This window comes from Oreochromis niloticus, linkage group LG5 (assembly GCF_001858045.2).
Source record: "Oreochromis niloticus isolate F11D_XX linkage group LG5, O_niloticus_UMD_NMBU, whole genome shotgun sequence".
Taxonomy (NCBI): Eukaryota; Metazoa; Chordata; class Actinopteri; order Cichliformes; family Cichlidae; genus Oreochromis; species Oreochromis niloticus.
In genome coordinates this window covers 37446167-37462825 of record NC_031970.2, presented here as the reverse complement: position 1 = coordinate 37462825, position 16659 = coordinate 37446167, and the positions used below count along the sequence as shown (strand labels likewise).

The 16659-nt window shown below is 42.0% G+C and overlaps 1 protein-coding gene across 4 annotated transcripts in view; it reads left to right on the top strand.

The window, feature by feature from the left end:
• Positions 1 to 16659, top strand: part of fbln2 (fibulin 2) — a 73571-nt gene that overhangs the window by 41827 nt on the left and 15085 nt on the right. For 3 of the 4 annotated variants that reach the window (XR_266203.4, XM_005452233.3, XM_005452232.4), the window contains exons 6-10: positions 342 to 551; positions 2164 to 2286; positions 4981 to 5082; positions 12729 to 12863; positions 16047 to 16184. Coding sequence is in view for 3 of the 4 variants with exons in the window: in XM_005452233.3 (XP_005452290.1) it covers positions 342 to 551; positions 2164 to 2286; positions 4981 to 5082; positions 12729 to 12863; positions 16047 to 16184 (708 nt within the window). In the remaining variant the exon portion in view is untranslated. The remainder of the gene's footprint in view (positions 1 to 341; positions 552 to 2163; positions 2287 to 4980; positions 5083 to 12728; positions 12864 to 16046; positions 16185 to 16659) is intronic. The other variant, XM_019358563.2, reaches the window with a different exon arrangement.

Sequence of the window (16659 nt, the reverse complement as noted above, 5' to 3'; positions counted from 1 at the left end):
GTCCTGAGTTTTTGCTTGTCACTGTCACCGAGTTCTTGCTCATTTTAAAAGTAACCCTACCAACCCTGGTAGTCGTAAGCGTTCTATAAATGCAGTGAGAGTTTCACAGTTGCTCTTTTTACATTTGTTTTCATGTAAAACTTTTCAGGAAATGTATAACTGCACTGTATAAACATACATAGACACTTTGAATGTAATTAGTAAGGGACGAGCAGATGTTGTTTTGTGTCTTCAAGTCAGTTTCATTAGATAAGTGTTTGGAATAAATACAGAAAATCTGGTTCCTAATCTTAGCCCCCCCCCAACTTTCTCCCAACCTCCTCTCCTCGGACTCCTTCCAGTATCAGACAGTAAGTTCCCCAAGGAAGCCTTCTCCATCAGTTCCACGGATGAAGCTGCCAACACTGTGGAGGAGCAGGAGGATGTTGATGAGTGTGAGCTCTACCCTGGCCAGCTGTGCCAGCACACATGCACCAACATCTGGGGCTCCTATCGCTGTGGCTGCCACCAGGGCTACATCCTGCAGCTGGATGGACATTCGTGTGCACCAGGTACAGTAGCTCGTCTTGGCAGGTTGATTCAAAATGGAGCCTGAAACTGTTTAAACTTTAAAATCATAATTTTCATTTCATTTTTAGAGAAATCCAAGGCTTGACAAGATTGTTGTGTTGTGTTTGAAATGCTGAACATTGTGTCATATGTAGTTACATATATCGGTCATGCAGAATACACAAAAACATGACATGCACAAATTGCATAGAGGCTAAAGGAACAGGGTTTCAATGTGTTTGGACGAATGGACATAAGATTATTTCAAAAGGAATTTCACTACTCCCATTACTGTAGGGACATGCTTTATGTTGGGGTGCTAGCAGGGTGATTGAATATGAGCTGAGAGGGAGCTCAGTGGGCAACAAGAGCACTCAGAGAGCGCAACTCCTCTCGAAGGGCAAGGGCTGTACTAAAACTTTGATGTTTTATGAGGGTGGTTAATGACATCAGCCTTTTATGGTAAATGGCCTGTATTTGTATAGCGCTTTACTAGTCCCTAAGGACCCCAAAGCACTTTACACATCCAGTCATCCACCCATTCACACACTGGTGATGGCAAGCTACATTGTAACCACAGCCACCCTGGGGCGCACTGACAGAGGTGAGGCTGCCGGACACTGGCGCCACCGGGCCCTCTGACCACCACCAGTAGGCAACGGGTGAAGTGTCTTGCCCAAGGACACAACGACTGAGACTGTCCAAGCCGCAGCTCGAACCGGCAACCTTCCGATTACAAGACGAACTGCCAACTCTTGAGCCACGATCACTGTTATGGCGCCATTGTGACATCTTTGGTCATCATATAGAGTGGTGTATAACAATCAGCCATGACATAAAACCCACATGCCCACTGTGTCCAAGACCTGTCAGGACATGGACACAGTGTCTCCAGGGGTCTTCTAAGGGCAGGTTAGGCTGTTTGGGATCATGTGAGTCACATACTCGAGTTGTTCCTAAAGTATTGTTGCAGAGCAATGAGCTGGTGTGGGGCTCTTGGGCTGCAACAGTGCTTAGGTGGGTGGTAGATGTAAAGTAACATTTACATGCATGTCAGGAACCAAGGTTCCAAGCACTGGATATAATGAGTTGTGTTAATTACTTCATTTGTCACATTATTTGAAATTCTGTGCCTGTCATATTTTGTTTGACCCTGTGCTACTTTGGTTTAAAAAAACTCCACGTGTTCAGAATTCACTGACACGAGATGAGGCAGCTGCATAACAAAAAAAACTCAAGTATTTGACTGCCACTAAAAGCTTAAATGCAGAAATCTCAGTAAGCTAATCTATGGTTGTGCTGTGGTTAAACCAACACCAGATTTGATCGCCATCATATTTATGGCCCTTGGGGAAAAGATATTTAAAGAGGAGTATAAAAAATCCACCCATTACGACCTCAAATAAAAATGTTCATTTATTCATAGAACTCTCTCTGCTCCATAAACGAGTATAATGACAAAAACACTCAGCATGGGTCAAATGATGTCTTGGAATATTGCACGTTTTCAAATTTGCTGCATATATTTGAAACATTAAATGGTACGAATGCAGTAGCTTCGGTTAGCTGGACTGCTACATGTTTCTCACAGTCTGTGCTGTTGTTGTTCTGCAGTGAGCTCCAAGGAGGACAACGGACTCAGAGAAGTTGACGCAGGCCCAGCTTTTTCCCCCACCACCACTACCACTAAAACTGCTACAACCACCACCAGCTCCTTTAGCCTCAATCCATGTGCAGGTAATCTAAACACTGGACCACAATGAAAATGACATCACTGGGATAACCTGTCTCGGAAAGTAGCTCTGATGTGCAGTGAGGTGGCTGTAAGGCAGGTGGTAGAGCAGGTCATCTACTAATCAGAAGGTTGGAGGTTCGATCCTGAGCTGTTCGATCCTGAGCTGCTGATACTAACTTCAAGTTGCTCTCTGATGCATTCATTGGAGTATTGAATGTATGTGAATGTTAGATAAAAAGCACTACATAGAAAATGTGCTTGGGTGAAGAAAAGTGCTATATAAGAATCGCCCTAGAAACAGCAACTGATCCCCAGAGAGCAGACGCATTTGACCATAATCTGGAACATACATCTTGGTAACAGTACTGTCAGGTGTTTTGTGGCTTGCAACAGTCTTTGATTAGTCTTTTGAAGAGAAGTCTAACCCTTGGGTTCAAACGTACTCGCTGTGAGTTTGGTTCAAGGGTTAGAGCAAATGTCACCTGAACTGTAGCCCATACGAGGTAGACCCTGAATCAGCTTCATCAGTCAGGTTTAAAGGTTAAATGTGTGTCACATTTGTTGCTATCTGGATAATTTTTGCCCCATTTCCAATAAGATATCGTAAACTGCATTGTAGTTGTTGCAGTTGTGTCTAACGTCTCTAAATCTTTTTCAGAAATTCAACTTTATTCTTAACTAAGACCCACAGGACTGCTTTCACACATGTAGCATAATTAACTTGAGTAAGGCAATAGTTCAGACAGGTCACACCCTGTCTGCCATGTACTAATAAAAAAAGCTTCATAGGGCTGTTATATTTTCGTCTAATTCTGCAACCGAGGGATAAAGAGTGGAAATGTGGTTGTAGGTGAGCATATGGTGTGGCTCCTCACACTGTGCACGATGAAAGGACACTTTTTTTGTAGGTCATGTCCATATGTTTTCCTGATGCTTCAAACTTTTTCTTGATTTCTTGTGTTAAAAGTTATTTTTATAATATTAGATTTTCTGCATTCTGTGTAGCAGTAAAAATAAAATAAAAATATTGGGTTAGTAATCTGTCGCCTGCGTAACCTGGAGAGATGAATGCAAGCTGTTTTTATTGCATCCATACACACGACTTATCTTTTTTCCATTATTTCTGTCACGGTAATTTCAGTTGTAAGACAACATATTTTCAAGAGCATTTATTCGTGGACATTTTTTGTATGTTATTTGTGTTTCGCAGTCAGATTAAGCTCTTATTAAACCCCCAAACAATGTAACCCCCTTTTTGGGTGTACCTAATCATTCAGCTAACTGGATAAACTGCTCCAGACATAATGAAGGAGGCCAACAAAGATATTAAAGGCAAATGCAAAAGTTGCAATGCAATTATCCCTTAAAATGTTGCCATATCTGGAAAAGATTTATGACAGGAGCTCAAAAACACAGCTCAAACAATTCGAGAGGGAGGTCTATAAAGCAATAATGAAGTCTAATATAATATATTGGACCAATAAATGTTATAAATATACCAAAATCAAAGAGAGAACATTTGCAGTCCACACAGCCGGCCTCTTATATTATTCATAGATTAACTTAATATATCAATATCACCAATGTCAGAATATGAAACATGATTTTTGGCTCTGCTATGCTTCTCCACTGATCCTTTGAATCCCGTCTTTGAACCCTGTGTGCTGTAAGCCATCATAAATGATGACCCAAGCAATCAGAATATGTTTTTTTTTAATGTCAGTCTTGCAATCAGGACACAAATATATATTTATGTATATCATTCTTACACGTCAAAAACACATCCTGTAGGCTTAAAACAAAATCCCACACTAGCTCTGAACGGGTAGCCTGTGACATGGTGGATGTTAAGACGTTAAAGCTTTTTTTTTAATATCCTTTATTTAAAAGTAAAAGTTTTCACTGAGTTTAAAATTTCTTTTCCAAGAGAGACCTTGCCAAAATGTGTCCAAACATGTGTAATATGTGGTGAGAATGAGTTACGGCTTTATGTATGGTGGGCAAATGTACATGCCATCACTATTGCATTCACTTTCTAACTCTGTCTATAGAAGTCATATATATCTGCTCTTACTAACATGATGTGTGTGAGCGCCTCCTGACTGCTCACAGGCAAAACATTCCAGAGTTACGACAGGTCAAAACAGGAAGAGCTGCCTCACAACATGTTTTCACTAATAAACTGATTAGTATTAGTTCATCTAAGCTGTCAGCAGCTTCATTAGCAGAATCCTAATCATGTCAGTGGGAGATGAGCACTGCAAACCCTTAAGCTCAAAAGTCCAGCTTCGAGTGAAAGCCTCCACTCCTTCAAAGTGTCTCTGTTAGCTATAAGAAGATCCTGATCGATGTATCGAGCGGCCTTCGCCGCTACAGAGCTTTAGAGGGGAATGTGTTGGTTAGAGATTGTGGGGAAACAGTTCCTGGCCCATGCCTCTTTGTGACAGAGCTATTGAGCTGTTAAATAGGGAGAATTGATTCTGGTGTGTGACTGCGATGGCTCATGAGAGGCTCCTTCCAGCAGGGAGCAAATGATCAGTGTGCGGGAGGGAAGGTGGGGTTCATCGTAGCCTCAGGAGAGCAAGAGAACAGAGAAACAGCACAAAGATGAGAAACATAACTGCAAATGACTGCCCTGGAGGTGTAGCTGTGTGGAATGCAGAGACGACTGTAATCACGCTGCTTGTCTCTTGCAGACAATGGTGGCTGCAGTCAGCAGTGTACGGCCGTGGCAGGCCGGGCTCGCTGCTCCTGCTTCCCGGGGTTCTCACTGATGACAGATGGATGGATGTGTGAAGGTAAGGGCCGCCGTGCTTTCTTGTCACATTACCATTGGCAGTAATTGGAGTGGTTCACAAAGCTCATATGTATCCCTTAAGCTGTCTCCCTCAAGCCTGGTTACCACAAGGTAACAAGCAACCTAACAGCAACAACAAACCCAGTGAATGCATAAATGAACAAATATATACAGGCTGGATGACAGAGCTGCAGTGAAATGAAGTGTCTGTCCATAGGTCGGGGCACTTTTTAATTGGATTCAGTCACTCATGAAAGTCTCGTGATACTAAACAATGCATCAACTGATTGGGCTCCCAATGTTAGGTGGTGGAAACTGTCGCCTCAAGCATGATTCAACCATAGCCAATTACTCTGTGGGAGCAGTTGTTGCAATATCAAACACTACACACAGCATCTGTGTATGTACTCAGCTACCTTTCTTTCAGCATGTTTGTGTGGTAGCTCGGGACACTGGTAGGAGGCTATAGGTGCAAAATCACTCAAATTAACAAAGTGTGTGCTGGAAGTGCTGAGTCTGTTACCAGACGGGATAATACTCAAGATGAACAAGTACTACATTAGAGGAAATGTTTTCCCTCCTATCATTTCATTCAGTGAGCAAAGTGAGCACTTTCTTTCCCTAAAGTGCTCCCACATGTGGACTTGTGGGTGGGCAACATTTAGTGCAGAGTGGAATGAAACAAAGCAAATACCATGACAGGTCATGATTGCGAGGGGGTGCTGAGGATTTGAAAGATATATAAGTAGACTGTGAAGTAAACTCTGGAGTACTTGCTGTTGATGCTTGGTGGGTGGGTAGGTGTGTAAAATGAACAAAAAATATATTGTGCTGGAATGAAGTGCAAAATAAAGTATATGCTCATTTTGAACTTAATGCAAGCAAAGCATTTCATAAAGGGGCTGAACTTATTTTTGGAGGTTATGGTCTCCAGGCTTTGTGGGCTAAAAACTGGAGGGACCACCTGATTGGTTTCAGCCCACAGTTCAAATATACATATGGTATGGGGATTGCACATTAGTGCACATGTAATGAGTTAGTTGCACATCTGTGAAGGAAACTTAAGTACATAAATGTGTTCAGGTTTTGAAGCAACATATGCCTCCATCTTTTTCAGGGCCATAGGAAAGGACTTGCTTATTTGTGCAAGACAATGTCAAACCACCGTTTGCAACTATTAGAAGACTGCTGACTTTAAAAAAGGAGGAACAGCTGAAATCTGTTATGAAGCAAAAACACTGTTTTTAAAGAAAAGGTGATACAACACAGAGGGTTTCATATGCTCTATCATTTTTAATGGAATATAGACTTTAAATGATTTGCACATGATCCTGAGTGTTTTGAAATGAGGGTGCATCAGACTGTGAAAGCACTGTGAAAGTATTAACACCTGGGATCATTTGCACTTTTCTGTAATTTGTTTAGCAAATGGAAGCACTTCCATCAGAAAACCTGTGAGTCGTCCCTTATCAAGACTGTTATATTTTAATTTGCAGGTTTACAGGGTAAATACAGCTGCTTTTCTGATCTCGCTGTATGTTTTCAGCTGCATATGAATGTGAATAACTGGTAATATTTTAGCACACAGTTCTTCCCATGGAGATGTGTGTTTTAAGAAAAGACTGTTTTTAAGAGAAGGCTTTATGCACAACTTGAATGATACACGTGTGGTTCAGACAAATGAACATCCCAGGGGCGTACACACATACACACACCCATTCACACACACATGCACACACAGTCGGCTCCAGTGCACGTGGCTGACACCTTCACCCTTTTCTGAACTGGGACTAAACAAACCATTGCGGGCAGGACTGGATTTGTTTTGCATTCCTTTGAGTGTTTTGTGGAGATCGAAAGCTTACAGAGTTATTACTTGAATGATAACTATGGATGACATCCTCCACTAAATAGTAATCATACCCCACTATGTTATCATCTCTGTGGTTGCATTGCTGCCATAATCTGGACACTTACATGGCCAAGATTGTCTTTGTGGAAGATAACACTGATTGACAACAATGTCTTCTGAATCATAGTCCAATCTAGGCTAAAGGTAATCTCTAATCTGACTCTAATATCATCATCCCATACAGACGTTCCTGGTGTTCCTTAAGGTTTGGGCAATATTTTAGTGTTTTTCTCAGAAAATCAAGTCATTCAGTTTGCAACAGGGTTGTTTATGTCTGGAAAGGAATGTAAATGAAATTTACTTCAGTTTTATTTACATAGCACTGGTTTACAACCACTGTTACCTGAAGGTGCTTTATACTGAAAGGTAAAGACCGTAAATACCTCAACAAACAGATGACCCCCTATGAGAAAGCACTTGAAAACAGTAGGAAGGGAAAATTCCCTTTTAACAGCAAGAAACCTCTGGTGACTGGATGGGTTGAGGTAAAACTTTCTGTTTTATAATTATAGAACAATTTAAGCAATGAGCGACCAGAGCCCCAAGAGTCCTGCTGACATACAGTGGCTTGCAAAAGTATTCAGCCCCCTTGAACTTTCCCACATTTTCTCACATTACAGCCACAAACATGAATCAGTTTTATTGGAATTCCAGGTGAAAGACCAATACAAAGTGGTGTACATGTGAGAAGTGGAACGAAAATCATACATGATTCCAAACATTTTTTACAAATAAATAACTGCAAAGTGGGGTGTGCGTAATTATTCAGCCCCCTTTGGTCTGAGTGCAGTCAGTTGCCCATAGACATCGCCTGATGAGTGCTAATGACTAAATAGAGTGCACCTGTGTGTAATCTAATGTCAGTACAAATACAGCTGCTCTGTGACGGCCTCAGAGGTTGTCTAAGAGAATATTGGGAGCAACAACACCATGAAGTCCAAAGAACACACCAGACAGGTCAGGGATAAAGTTATTGAGAAATTTAAAGCAGGCTTAGGCTACAAAAAGATTTCCCAAGCCTTGAACATCCCACGGAGCACTGTTCAAGCCATCATTCAGAAATGGAAGGAGTATGGCACAACTGTAAACCTACCAAGACAAGGCCGTCCACCTAAACTCACAGGCCGAACAAGGAGAGCGCTGATCAGAAATGCAGCCAAGAGGCCCATGGTGACTCTGGACGAGCTGCAGAGATCTACAGCTCAGGTGGGGGAATCTGTCCATAGGACAACTATTAGTCGTGCACTGCACAAAGTTGGCCTTTATGGAAGAGTGGCAAGAAGAAAGCCATTGTTAACAGAAAACCATAAGAAGTCCCGTTTGCAGTTTGCCACAAGCCATGTGGGGGACACAGCAAACATGTGGAAGAAGGTGCTCTGGTCAGATGAGACCAAAACGGAACTTTTTGGCCAAAATGCAAAATGCTATGTGTGGCGGAAAACTAACACTGCACATCACTCTGAACACACCATCCCCACTGTCAAATATGGTGGTGGCAGCATCATGCTCTGGGGGTGCTTCTCTTCAGCAGGGACAGGGAAGCTGGTCAGAGTTGATGGGAAGATGGATGGAGCCAAATACAGGGCAATCTTGGAAGAAAACCTCTTGGAGTCTGCAAAAGACTTGAGACTGGGGCGGAGGTTCACCTTCCAGCAGGACAACGACCCTAAACATAAAGCCAGGGCAACAATGGAACGGTTTAAAACAAAACATATCCATGTGTTAGAATGGCCCAGTCAAAGTCCAGATCTAAATCCAATCGAGAATCTGTGGCAAGATCTGAAAACTGCTGTTCAAACGCTGTCCATCTAATCTGACTGAGCTGGAGCTGTTTTGCAAAGAAGAATGGGCAAGAATCAGTCTGTAGATGTGCAAAGCTGGTAGAGACATACCCTAAAAGACTGGCAGCTGTAACTGCAGCAAAAGGTGGTTCTACAAAGTATTGACTCAGGGGGCTGAATAATTACGCACACCCCACTTTTCAGTTCAGTGGGTCTGAGGAGTTTCGCTGCTCGGACCCACTAACATCGACAACACTGAATCAAAATTATTGGCTTTATTTTCTGTCAGTGGGCACGATCTTTTGGCTCATCAATTTATCATTTTCAGCGTCTGTACACAAAAACCTGGAAACTAAAGTTGCATCTGTGCAAATCGTAAAAGCCTGAAAAAACATACCCAAATAACAGGTATACACCTGAATCCATCTGTACCACTCTGTGTGGTTTAGCTGCCTTAATTTATCCTCTGTCACAGCCGACAGTGGAATCAGGCTCATGGCGTGCAACTTTAACCTCCACGTTTAAAACTAGTTCAGCAAATAAGCCAAGGCTGACTTCATTCACTGCAGCTTGACCTTAAAAAAATAAAAAATAAATAAATACCTCATTGTCTGCTGGGTCAAGTGTGTAGGAAAAACTGTGTGTGTGTGTGTGTGTGTGTTTTCATCTGTGGTGCCTTTCGGACAGCTCCCTGTGCTCGCTCTTGATGGAATTCCTCTCAAACTGCTGTCTCCCTCGTCCATTCAACTAAGCATTTGTATTTCTCAAAAATAAGTTGTTTCCACCTTGTACTGGATTGCTTTACTGTGTAATGAGGCTGTCTCCACGGGGCAAGTCAGCAGAGGTGTAGGAACATTGAAGCAGTAGGCCCGATTTCCTTTGCTTTTTCGTATTTGAATGACAAACTGGAAATAGTGCTGGCCACCAGAGCGCTGTGGTGGAAGGAGACTTTCTGCACCACTGGCAATACACAAACCTTGGAAACGGTCCTGTCTAACCCTGTGCTTGAAGGCCAGCAGCGCCCAGAGGAAGGGGTGGTCTATGAGCTCAGGAGGATTTTGCCCCTGGAAATATCCCTCCCTACAATGTTCATAACAGATGTCTCTCAGTTGAGGAAGAAATGGGGACATTTGCAAAGATAGCTCCCAAAGTTTGTCACCACTGCGCTGCTCAAGAAGGGAAAACTGTTAATTTTATTTAGACAAATGCATTTGCTGCAGCTCCACAGAGGGCTCATATAATACCATAAAGTACGCTCTGAGCTGTGAGAGGTGATGAGGTGCGGTTTTATGAGGTTAACAGGAAAAAAGCTGCAGGATGTGACACAGCCAGGTACACGCTGAAAACTTCAGATCAGTGTTTTTACTCCTGCTGCTGCCTGTGGGAAGGTGTTGTAAGGCACACAGTTTATTCAATGGCAAAAACTTGAAAGTCGACAAAGACTTTTCAAAAAGGGATTGCTGGCACGCAAACACACACGGGGAGCACAGGAGAATATGTTCCCTCTTGTTCCAGATTTTTGTTTTCTCCAGCATATTTTGTACAACACCTTTTTTGTCTGGTTCCCTGTGGAATGCACCATATTTTGGGGTGATCTTCAAATGTGGATGGCTGCCACACACAAACAAACACACATACACACACACACAATAATCCCAGTGTTACCCTATCAGTACATCCAACTAATCGGCCTCGCATGCGATGCATGATAAGGGAATGCAGCCGTTTGATAAAGACGAGCCACGACAGAGCGGCGATCCACTGTCTCAGCACGAGGCCACCGGTGTCATAAATCAACAGCGCCTGTTTACTGGCTGCTGCACAGTTTGACTGATAAAGATTTAAAGGCTCTCAACTGTTTTTTCATTTCACACAAACACGCTTAACAAGCAAAATATCATGTAGCTTTTGCCAAGACCTGTTATTTTCAATTTGACATCTTCAAAGTCAAATATTACAAAGGAACAAACAAAACTCAACTTGGTCATCCATTGGTCACATGCTGCAGTAAATAGACACATTTTTAAACGTTATCTTTCAAGTAAAGTTTGTTTATTCCAGGTGTTCCAGTTTGAAGACATTTAAATTATTACCTCTAAAAAGAGGTGGATGTTGACCGAACCCTGACCCTAAACCTTTAAAGGTAGCTTATGAGCTGGTGGATGTTAACCCTCTGAGGTCTAAGTCATGAGTGGTGATAACCTCAGCTGTAGCCCTAAAGGCTGGAGAAAGGACAAACAGACTTTTTTTTTGGTGGTAGTGGTGGGGGGGGGGGGGTTATGACATATCTACCTACAAAGCAGCGTGAAGTGCACCTCCCTACAGAAGTAACAGCAGTAATACAGCTGGGTTAATAGATTATGGGTTCATTTAGGTTTATAAAGTTTATAAAGATTGCTATTTTTTGCAGTTAGTGTCTGCCTAGCACACATGGACATCACCAAATGCTCCATTTCCTCCCCTGAGATGCTGAGCTAGGCGTTTACTGCAGCTGCCTTCATTTTCTGCTTGGTTGTGGGTCTCTTTGCATTCAATTTTTTCTCAAGTACCTGAAAAGCATGCTCTGTTGGGTTGAGACAAGGTGAATGACTTGGCCACTGATTAATATCCAAATTATTTGCCCTGAAAACAATCTTGCTTTTGCAGAACGCTTTTGCTCATTATCCATTTGGACTGTGAAGGAATTTGCAATTAATTTAGCAACATTTGGCTGAATCTGAGCAGAGTGCACACCTGTACACCTAAAAATTCAGCTTACTACTTCTATCATCATCATCAAGAAACACCAGGCCCATCCCATAACATGCCTTCACCATGTTTGACAGATGATGTGGTATTCTTCAAGCTAAGGACTGTTTCTCTCCTTCTACTTAGTTTTCTCTTCCAATTATTCTGGTAGAAGAGCCTCCTGGCCGCCGCCTGGCTCACAATGCACCCGACCCCTACGGCACCTCCTGCTGGTGGTGGGCCTGCAGGAAGATGGACCCCATGTCTTTTTTTCAGGCTGTGCCCGGGCGGGCCCCATGGACTAAGGCCCGGCCACCAGACGCTCACCCTCGGGCACCCTCTCTGGGCCTGGCTCCAGGGCGGGGCCCCAGTAACCCTATCCCGGGCAGGGTGAACTGTTCCCTTAATGGTCTTCTCATAGGCGTCTTCTGAATCGCTCTTTGTCTGGTTACTCACCTAGGACCAATTTGCCATGGAAGACCCTACCAGGGGGCAGAAGCCCCCAAACAACAGAGGAGGCCCCGGGGCAGAACCAGGACACGCTGGAGAGATTATATCTCTCGGCTGGCCTGGGAACGCCTTGGTGTCCCCCAGACAAGCTGGAGGAGGCGGCTGGGGAGAGGGAGGTCTGGGCTCCTCCGCTTAGGCTGCTGCCCCGCCCCCGCGACCCGGCCCCGGATAAGCGGAAGAAGATGGATGGATGGATGCATGGATGGATGGATGGATATTTTTTTGATAATTAGCTAACAGACAATCAAATACTGAGCAGATGTGGGGGATTGTTCATTCTGGGTTAGTCATTACACCTTTAATACATTTAATCACACGGTCATAAGTGTGTTTATTGCTTTTGAAGTATTAATGAGCTCAGCTGTACATTTCACTGCAACTCTTGGTTTTTAGCTGGAGCATTGAATGGCTTTCATGCCTGAGGCTTCCCAGCTAGATGGTTTTCATGTAAGCAAAAGCAAAAACTTGTAATTTCCTGTTCTGCCACAAATTCTTAGGCATAAGAGAGACTTTTCATTTGAAGTTTTGCTGATGTTCATCTGTTGCCAGCTCACTGAGCTCGATTTCTGTGACACTCGGGGAGCCTGAGCACGGGGGCAAAATTATGCACGAGACCCGTCCATCAGCAAGCTCACCTCCACATCATATTCATGCACCCCCTGTTATCTTCCCTCCCTCCTCTGTCTCACACATAGTCACCGTTGTCTTTTTCTGCAGATGTGGATGAGTGCATGACTGGTGCCCACAGTTGCAAGCCCAGCCAGCGCTGTGTGAACACAGTGGGTTCATTTGTGTGTGAGCTGCAGGTCACTTGTCCTGCTGGTTACCAGCTGCGGAACAGTCTTTGTGAGGGTGAGTTCATTGTTCCTGATGTGTTTCATTAAACCAATTTACCCAGCAGTCATTTCCAGAGCCTCTGAAATAGCTGGTGGAAATTATGTCTTCTTCAATATAATATGCAGGATTTTTTTTTTATTTTCAGGATGATTTGGTTTTGTAAAAACAAAAGCAAGGACAGTGATATAAAAGCAAAATCACTTGACCCAGCTGTCTTAACTAATTATAGACCAATTTCCAATCTTCTTTTTATGAATGAGTAATTCAAGAACCATCAAGATCATCTACAGAGGAATTGGTTTGTTTGAAGAGTTTCGGCGTTCAGAATTCATCACAGTACAGACACAGCACCAGTGAAGGCTACAAATGCTCTTCTTATGGTCTCTGATCACTATGTATGTGATAACTATATTTTACTACAGAGATAAGAACTCTCTGAAATAAAGGTATTAAAGGTACGGCACTGCAGTGGTTTGTATCATATCTGTTTAATAGACTCCAATTTGTTCATGTAAATGGGGAGTCTTCCGCTCACGCGAAGGTTAATCACGGAATTCCACAGGGTTCAATGTTGACAGCAATATTTACATTATACACGCTTCCCTTAGGCAGTATTATTGGAAGGCATACATTTTCAGTGCCATTCAGATGACCTCTAATTTCCTGCTTCTAAATTCAGATAAAACTGAGATTGTTGTACTCAGCCACACAATCAAGTCTTAAAGACCTCATAGTATCATATCACACCAATACAGCACTTTGCTCTCAGACTGCTGGTTTACGTGTGGTTCCTGGGGTATTTTAAAAGTAGAATGGGCAGGGCCTGCAGCTTTCAGACCCCTCTTCTGTAGAACTAGTTCCTAGTTTGCATTTGGGAGTCAGACAAGATTAAGTTTACAGTAAAACTTTCCTTTGCGATAAAGTCTACAGTTAGAGCTGGCTCAGATGATCCTGAACCACCCCTTAGTTCTGCTGCAATAGGCCTAGGCTGCTGAGGGCTTGATGCACTGAGCATCTCTCATTTCTTTTCACTTAGCAGCTACTACATCAAAAATACAACAATACGGTGCTGTAGCCATTTACAGCACAAATAACAAAAAGCAATGGAGTTTTGCTAAAGAAAATACTTGGTTTAAACTAGCATTGGTGAGCCATATTTCTTATAGTTTAATGTAGTTATTGTGAAGCTGTAGAAATTTCAGCATCAGTGTTATATGTTCAATAAAGGCTTGTGTGCAGAGGCTGACAAAAATTGCCTTATGTATAGGGAGGCATCTTCATTTAAACATTAAATTATCAGACACTGACACTAAAAATAAAAATTATGCAAAGAGAAAGTTACAGGAATCTAATTACAGATGTGAAAAAAATAATTAGAAATTTTTTTACATTTAAACATTTCATCGAACACATATTTATGTGTGTCGAGGTATAGCTGCTGTCTTCTTATTGTGAGATATTCAACATTACCTCTGGTGTAATTCCACATCTTGGCACTTACCTTTGGCTGGGGTTCGTGTTTGTGTTGGAGTGTGGGACTCACTGTTGCCACTTTTTCAGAAATTTTAAGAGGGTCCAGAAACAAGAAGCAAGCAAGTCCAGCATGCTGGCTCAAACTGAGGCAGTATATCATTGATTCACACACAAGCCATTCTGGTCCTAATGTTTGTCACCCCCTCCTCTCTACTGATCTTTTTAGTGGTATTACTGAAAACACATATTATTGAAAATCCTTTAGGGGTCATAAATCCATGAATACAAGACTGCAGTGTACTGTAGTGCATCATTATTAATGCAATAGGTGCTGCTGCTGTTGTACTGTCCTAGATCCTTGTTTCCTCGCTATTTAGATTAAATTAACACTAGTGATGTAGAAATATGCAAAAATCATTTTCACTACAATATTCCTGCCATACTTTGTGAACTGCATCTTAAAAGAGACTAAATACATTCACTGAGTATTAGTCACATTGGTATGCAGCATGTACTCACAGACAGTGTTCAAGCCTGCATCAACCAAAATAATTACAAGATATACACAAGACTGACGGTAGTATTATGTTGTATTTTATATATTCTATGTTGTGTATGTTGGACAACAGCCTGTCTAAACCGAATAATACCACATCCCCAATTTGGCTGTTGTTTTTATTGTCCTTCATTAGCTCGTATAGTGTTAGCTAGCTAGCTCTAAATTAACAATGCTCTTTGGTTTTGGTGATTTCATTAGCTAATGCAATATTTGAAAATGGCCATCTTATTTATTGGAGTGTTTGGGTATCATATGATCCATGTCTTGCAAATGGTCTGTGTCAGCATAACAGCAAGCGCTAACATAAACCAGAAGAAATACAGTTCTGGGTGGATTTAATCCCAACCAAACTGTCCTTCTGTGATTCAAGTGCTTGCAAACCTTTAAAACTTTTGACCTTACCTATGTGTCAACTTAAAGGGTTGTTCTGGTATGTTAATAGGTAAATATTTCATATAAAGGTTTTGTTCAGACAACATGACAACATCTTTGACTACTTTAATACAAAAACAATTACCCAAAGTCACTTAATTTAGGCTCACTCAGCAAATCGTCATAAAGTCTGGGTTTGAGCAGATACCAAGGTTCAGTATGTTACAAGATAATCAACCAAAGAGCAGGATTGTGTAGGTGGTGCTGCACTTTGAAGCTCACGTGACTCGTGTCACAGAGGACTAATCAGTATAAGCATAACATGAAGGTAGTATTATCTAGTAAACCATCCAGCAGGCAAAGAAAGTAATTAGTTATATGAAAGCAGTGACAGAATGTTGGAAGAGTATCCCTCTGATATTAACAACGGAGAAAAGTCAAATTAAGACCTCCTGCTCAGAGGACCCAGGATAAAATGAACTACTTGCGGCATGAAAAAAAAGAAAAAACTCTCACATTGCTCATGAGATTCAGTAACTGTCATTTAAGAAGTTCTGTTCAACTTCTGTTAATTGCAGAGTCGAATCAAGCGATGTTTTCATTGAATTCTTCCCTCCAGTTAAACACTGACAAAGTGTCTGTAAATGTTCTGTGCTTGAGTCACAGTGCCCCCTGCTGTACTACTAACAACCTGAGAGCTCAAGCTAAATTTACAGAGCCTCTTGTAACAGCATAATGCATTGAGAGATTGCTTTGTGCAGATAAACTAATGCAAATCTATTCTTTCTTTACAGACATTGATGAGTGCACGATGAGAACTCATAACTGTGGCATGGGCTTTGTGTGTGAGAATACAGTGGGCTCTTTCCTGTGTAATCCCAAACAGAAGTGCATCAGCGGCTTCACACAGGACTCTCATGGCAACTGTATTGGTAAGAGACTGTCCATGCTCTCCAGGCTGGGTAACATTACATCCTAACTCAGGACCAGTAAACAGCTGATAGAGTTGGTCCTATTCTTTGTAAGGACAAATCTTAAGCAAAATGAGCCTCTTTAGCAGAGCCATCCATCAAACTTACTCTGTATTGTGCCTGTGTCTGTGTGTTTTTCCATGCTGCAGTACTACTCAGATTCTTGATATTTTACTGTCTTTTAACCAGGCTTTAACTATCTTGATATTTCTTAAGAGATTCAAACTAAAAGATTTTAAATCAAGTGTCTTTTCTTCATTTTTGTATTACAGTTAATGTGTTATGTAAAGCTTTCTGGGTGTTCCAAATAGGTGAAAGGGGGGTTAAAAAGGAGTAAGTGTTAACCAAACTAAAAACATACACCTAACCTCCGATGGCGTTGCTGGTGACTGATATCAAGAGATTGCTAACATGTGTCTTTTGGGGCAGTGATTAT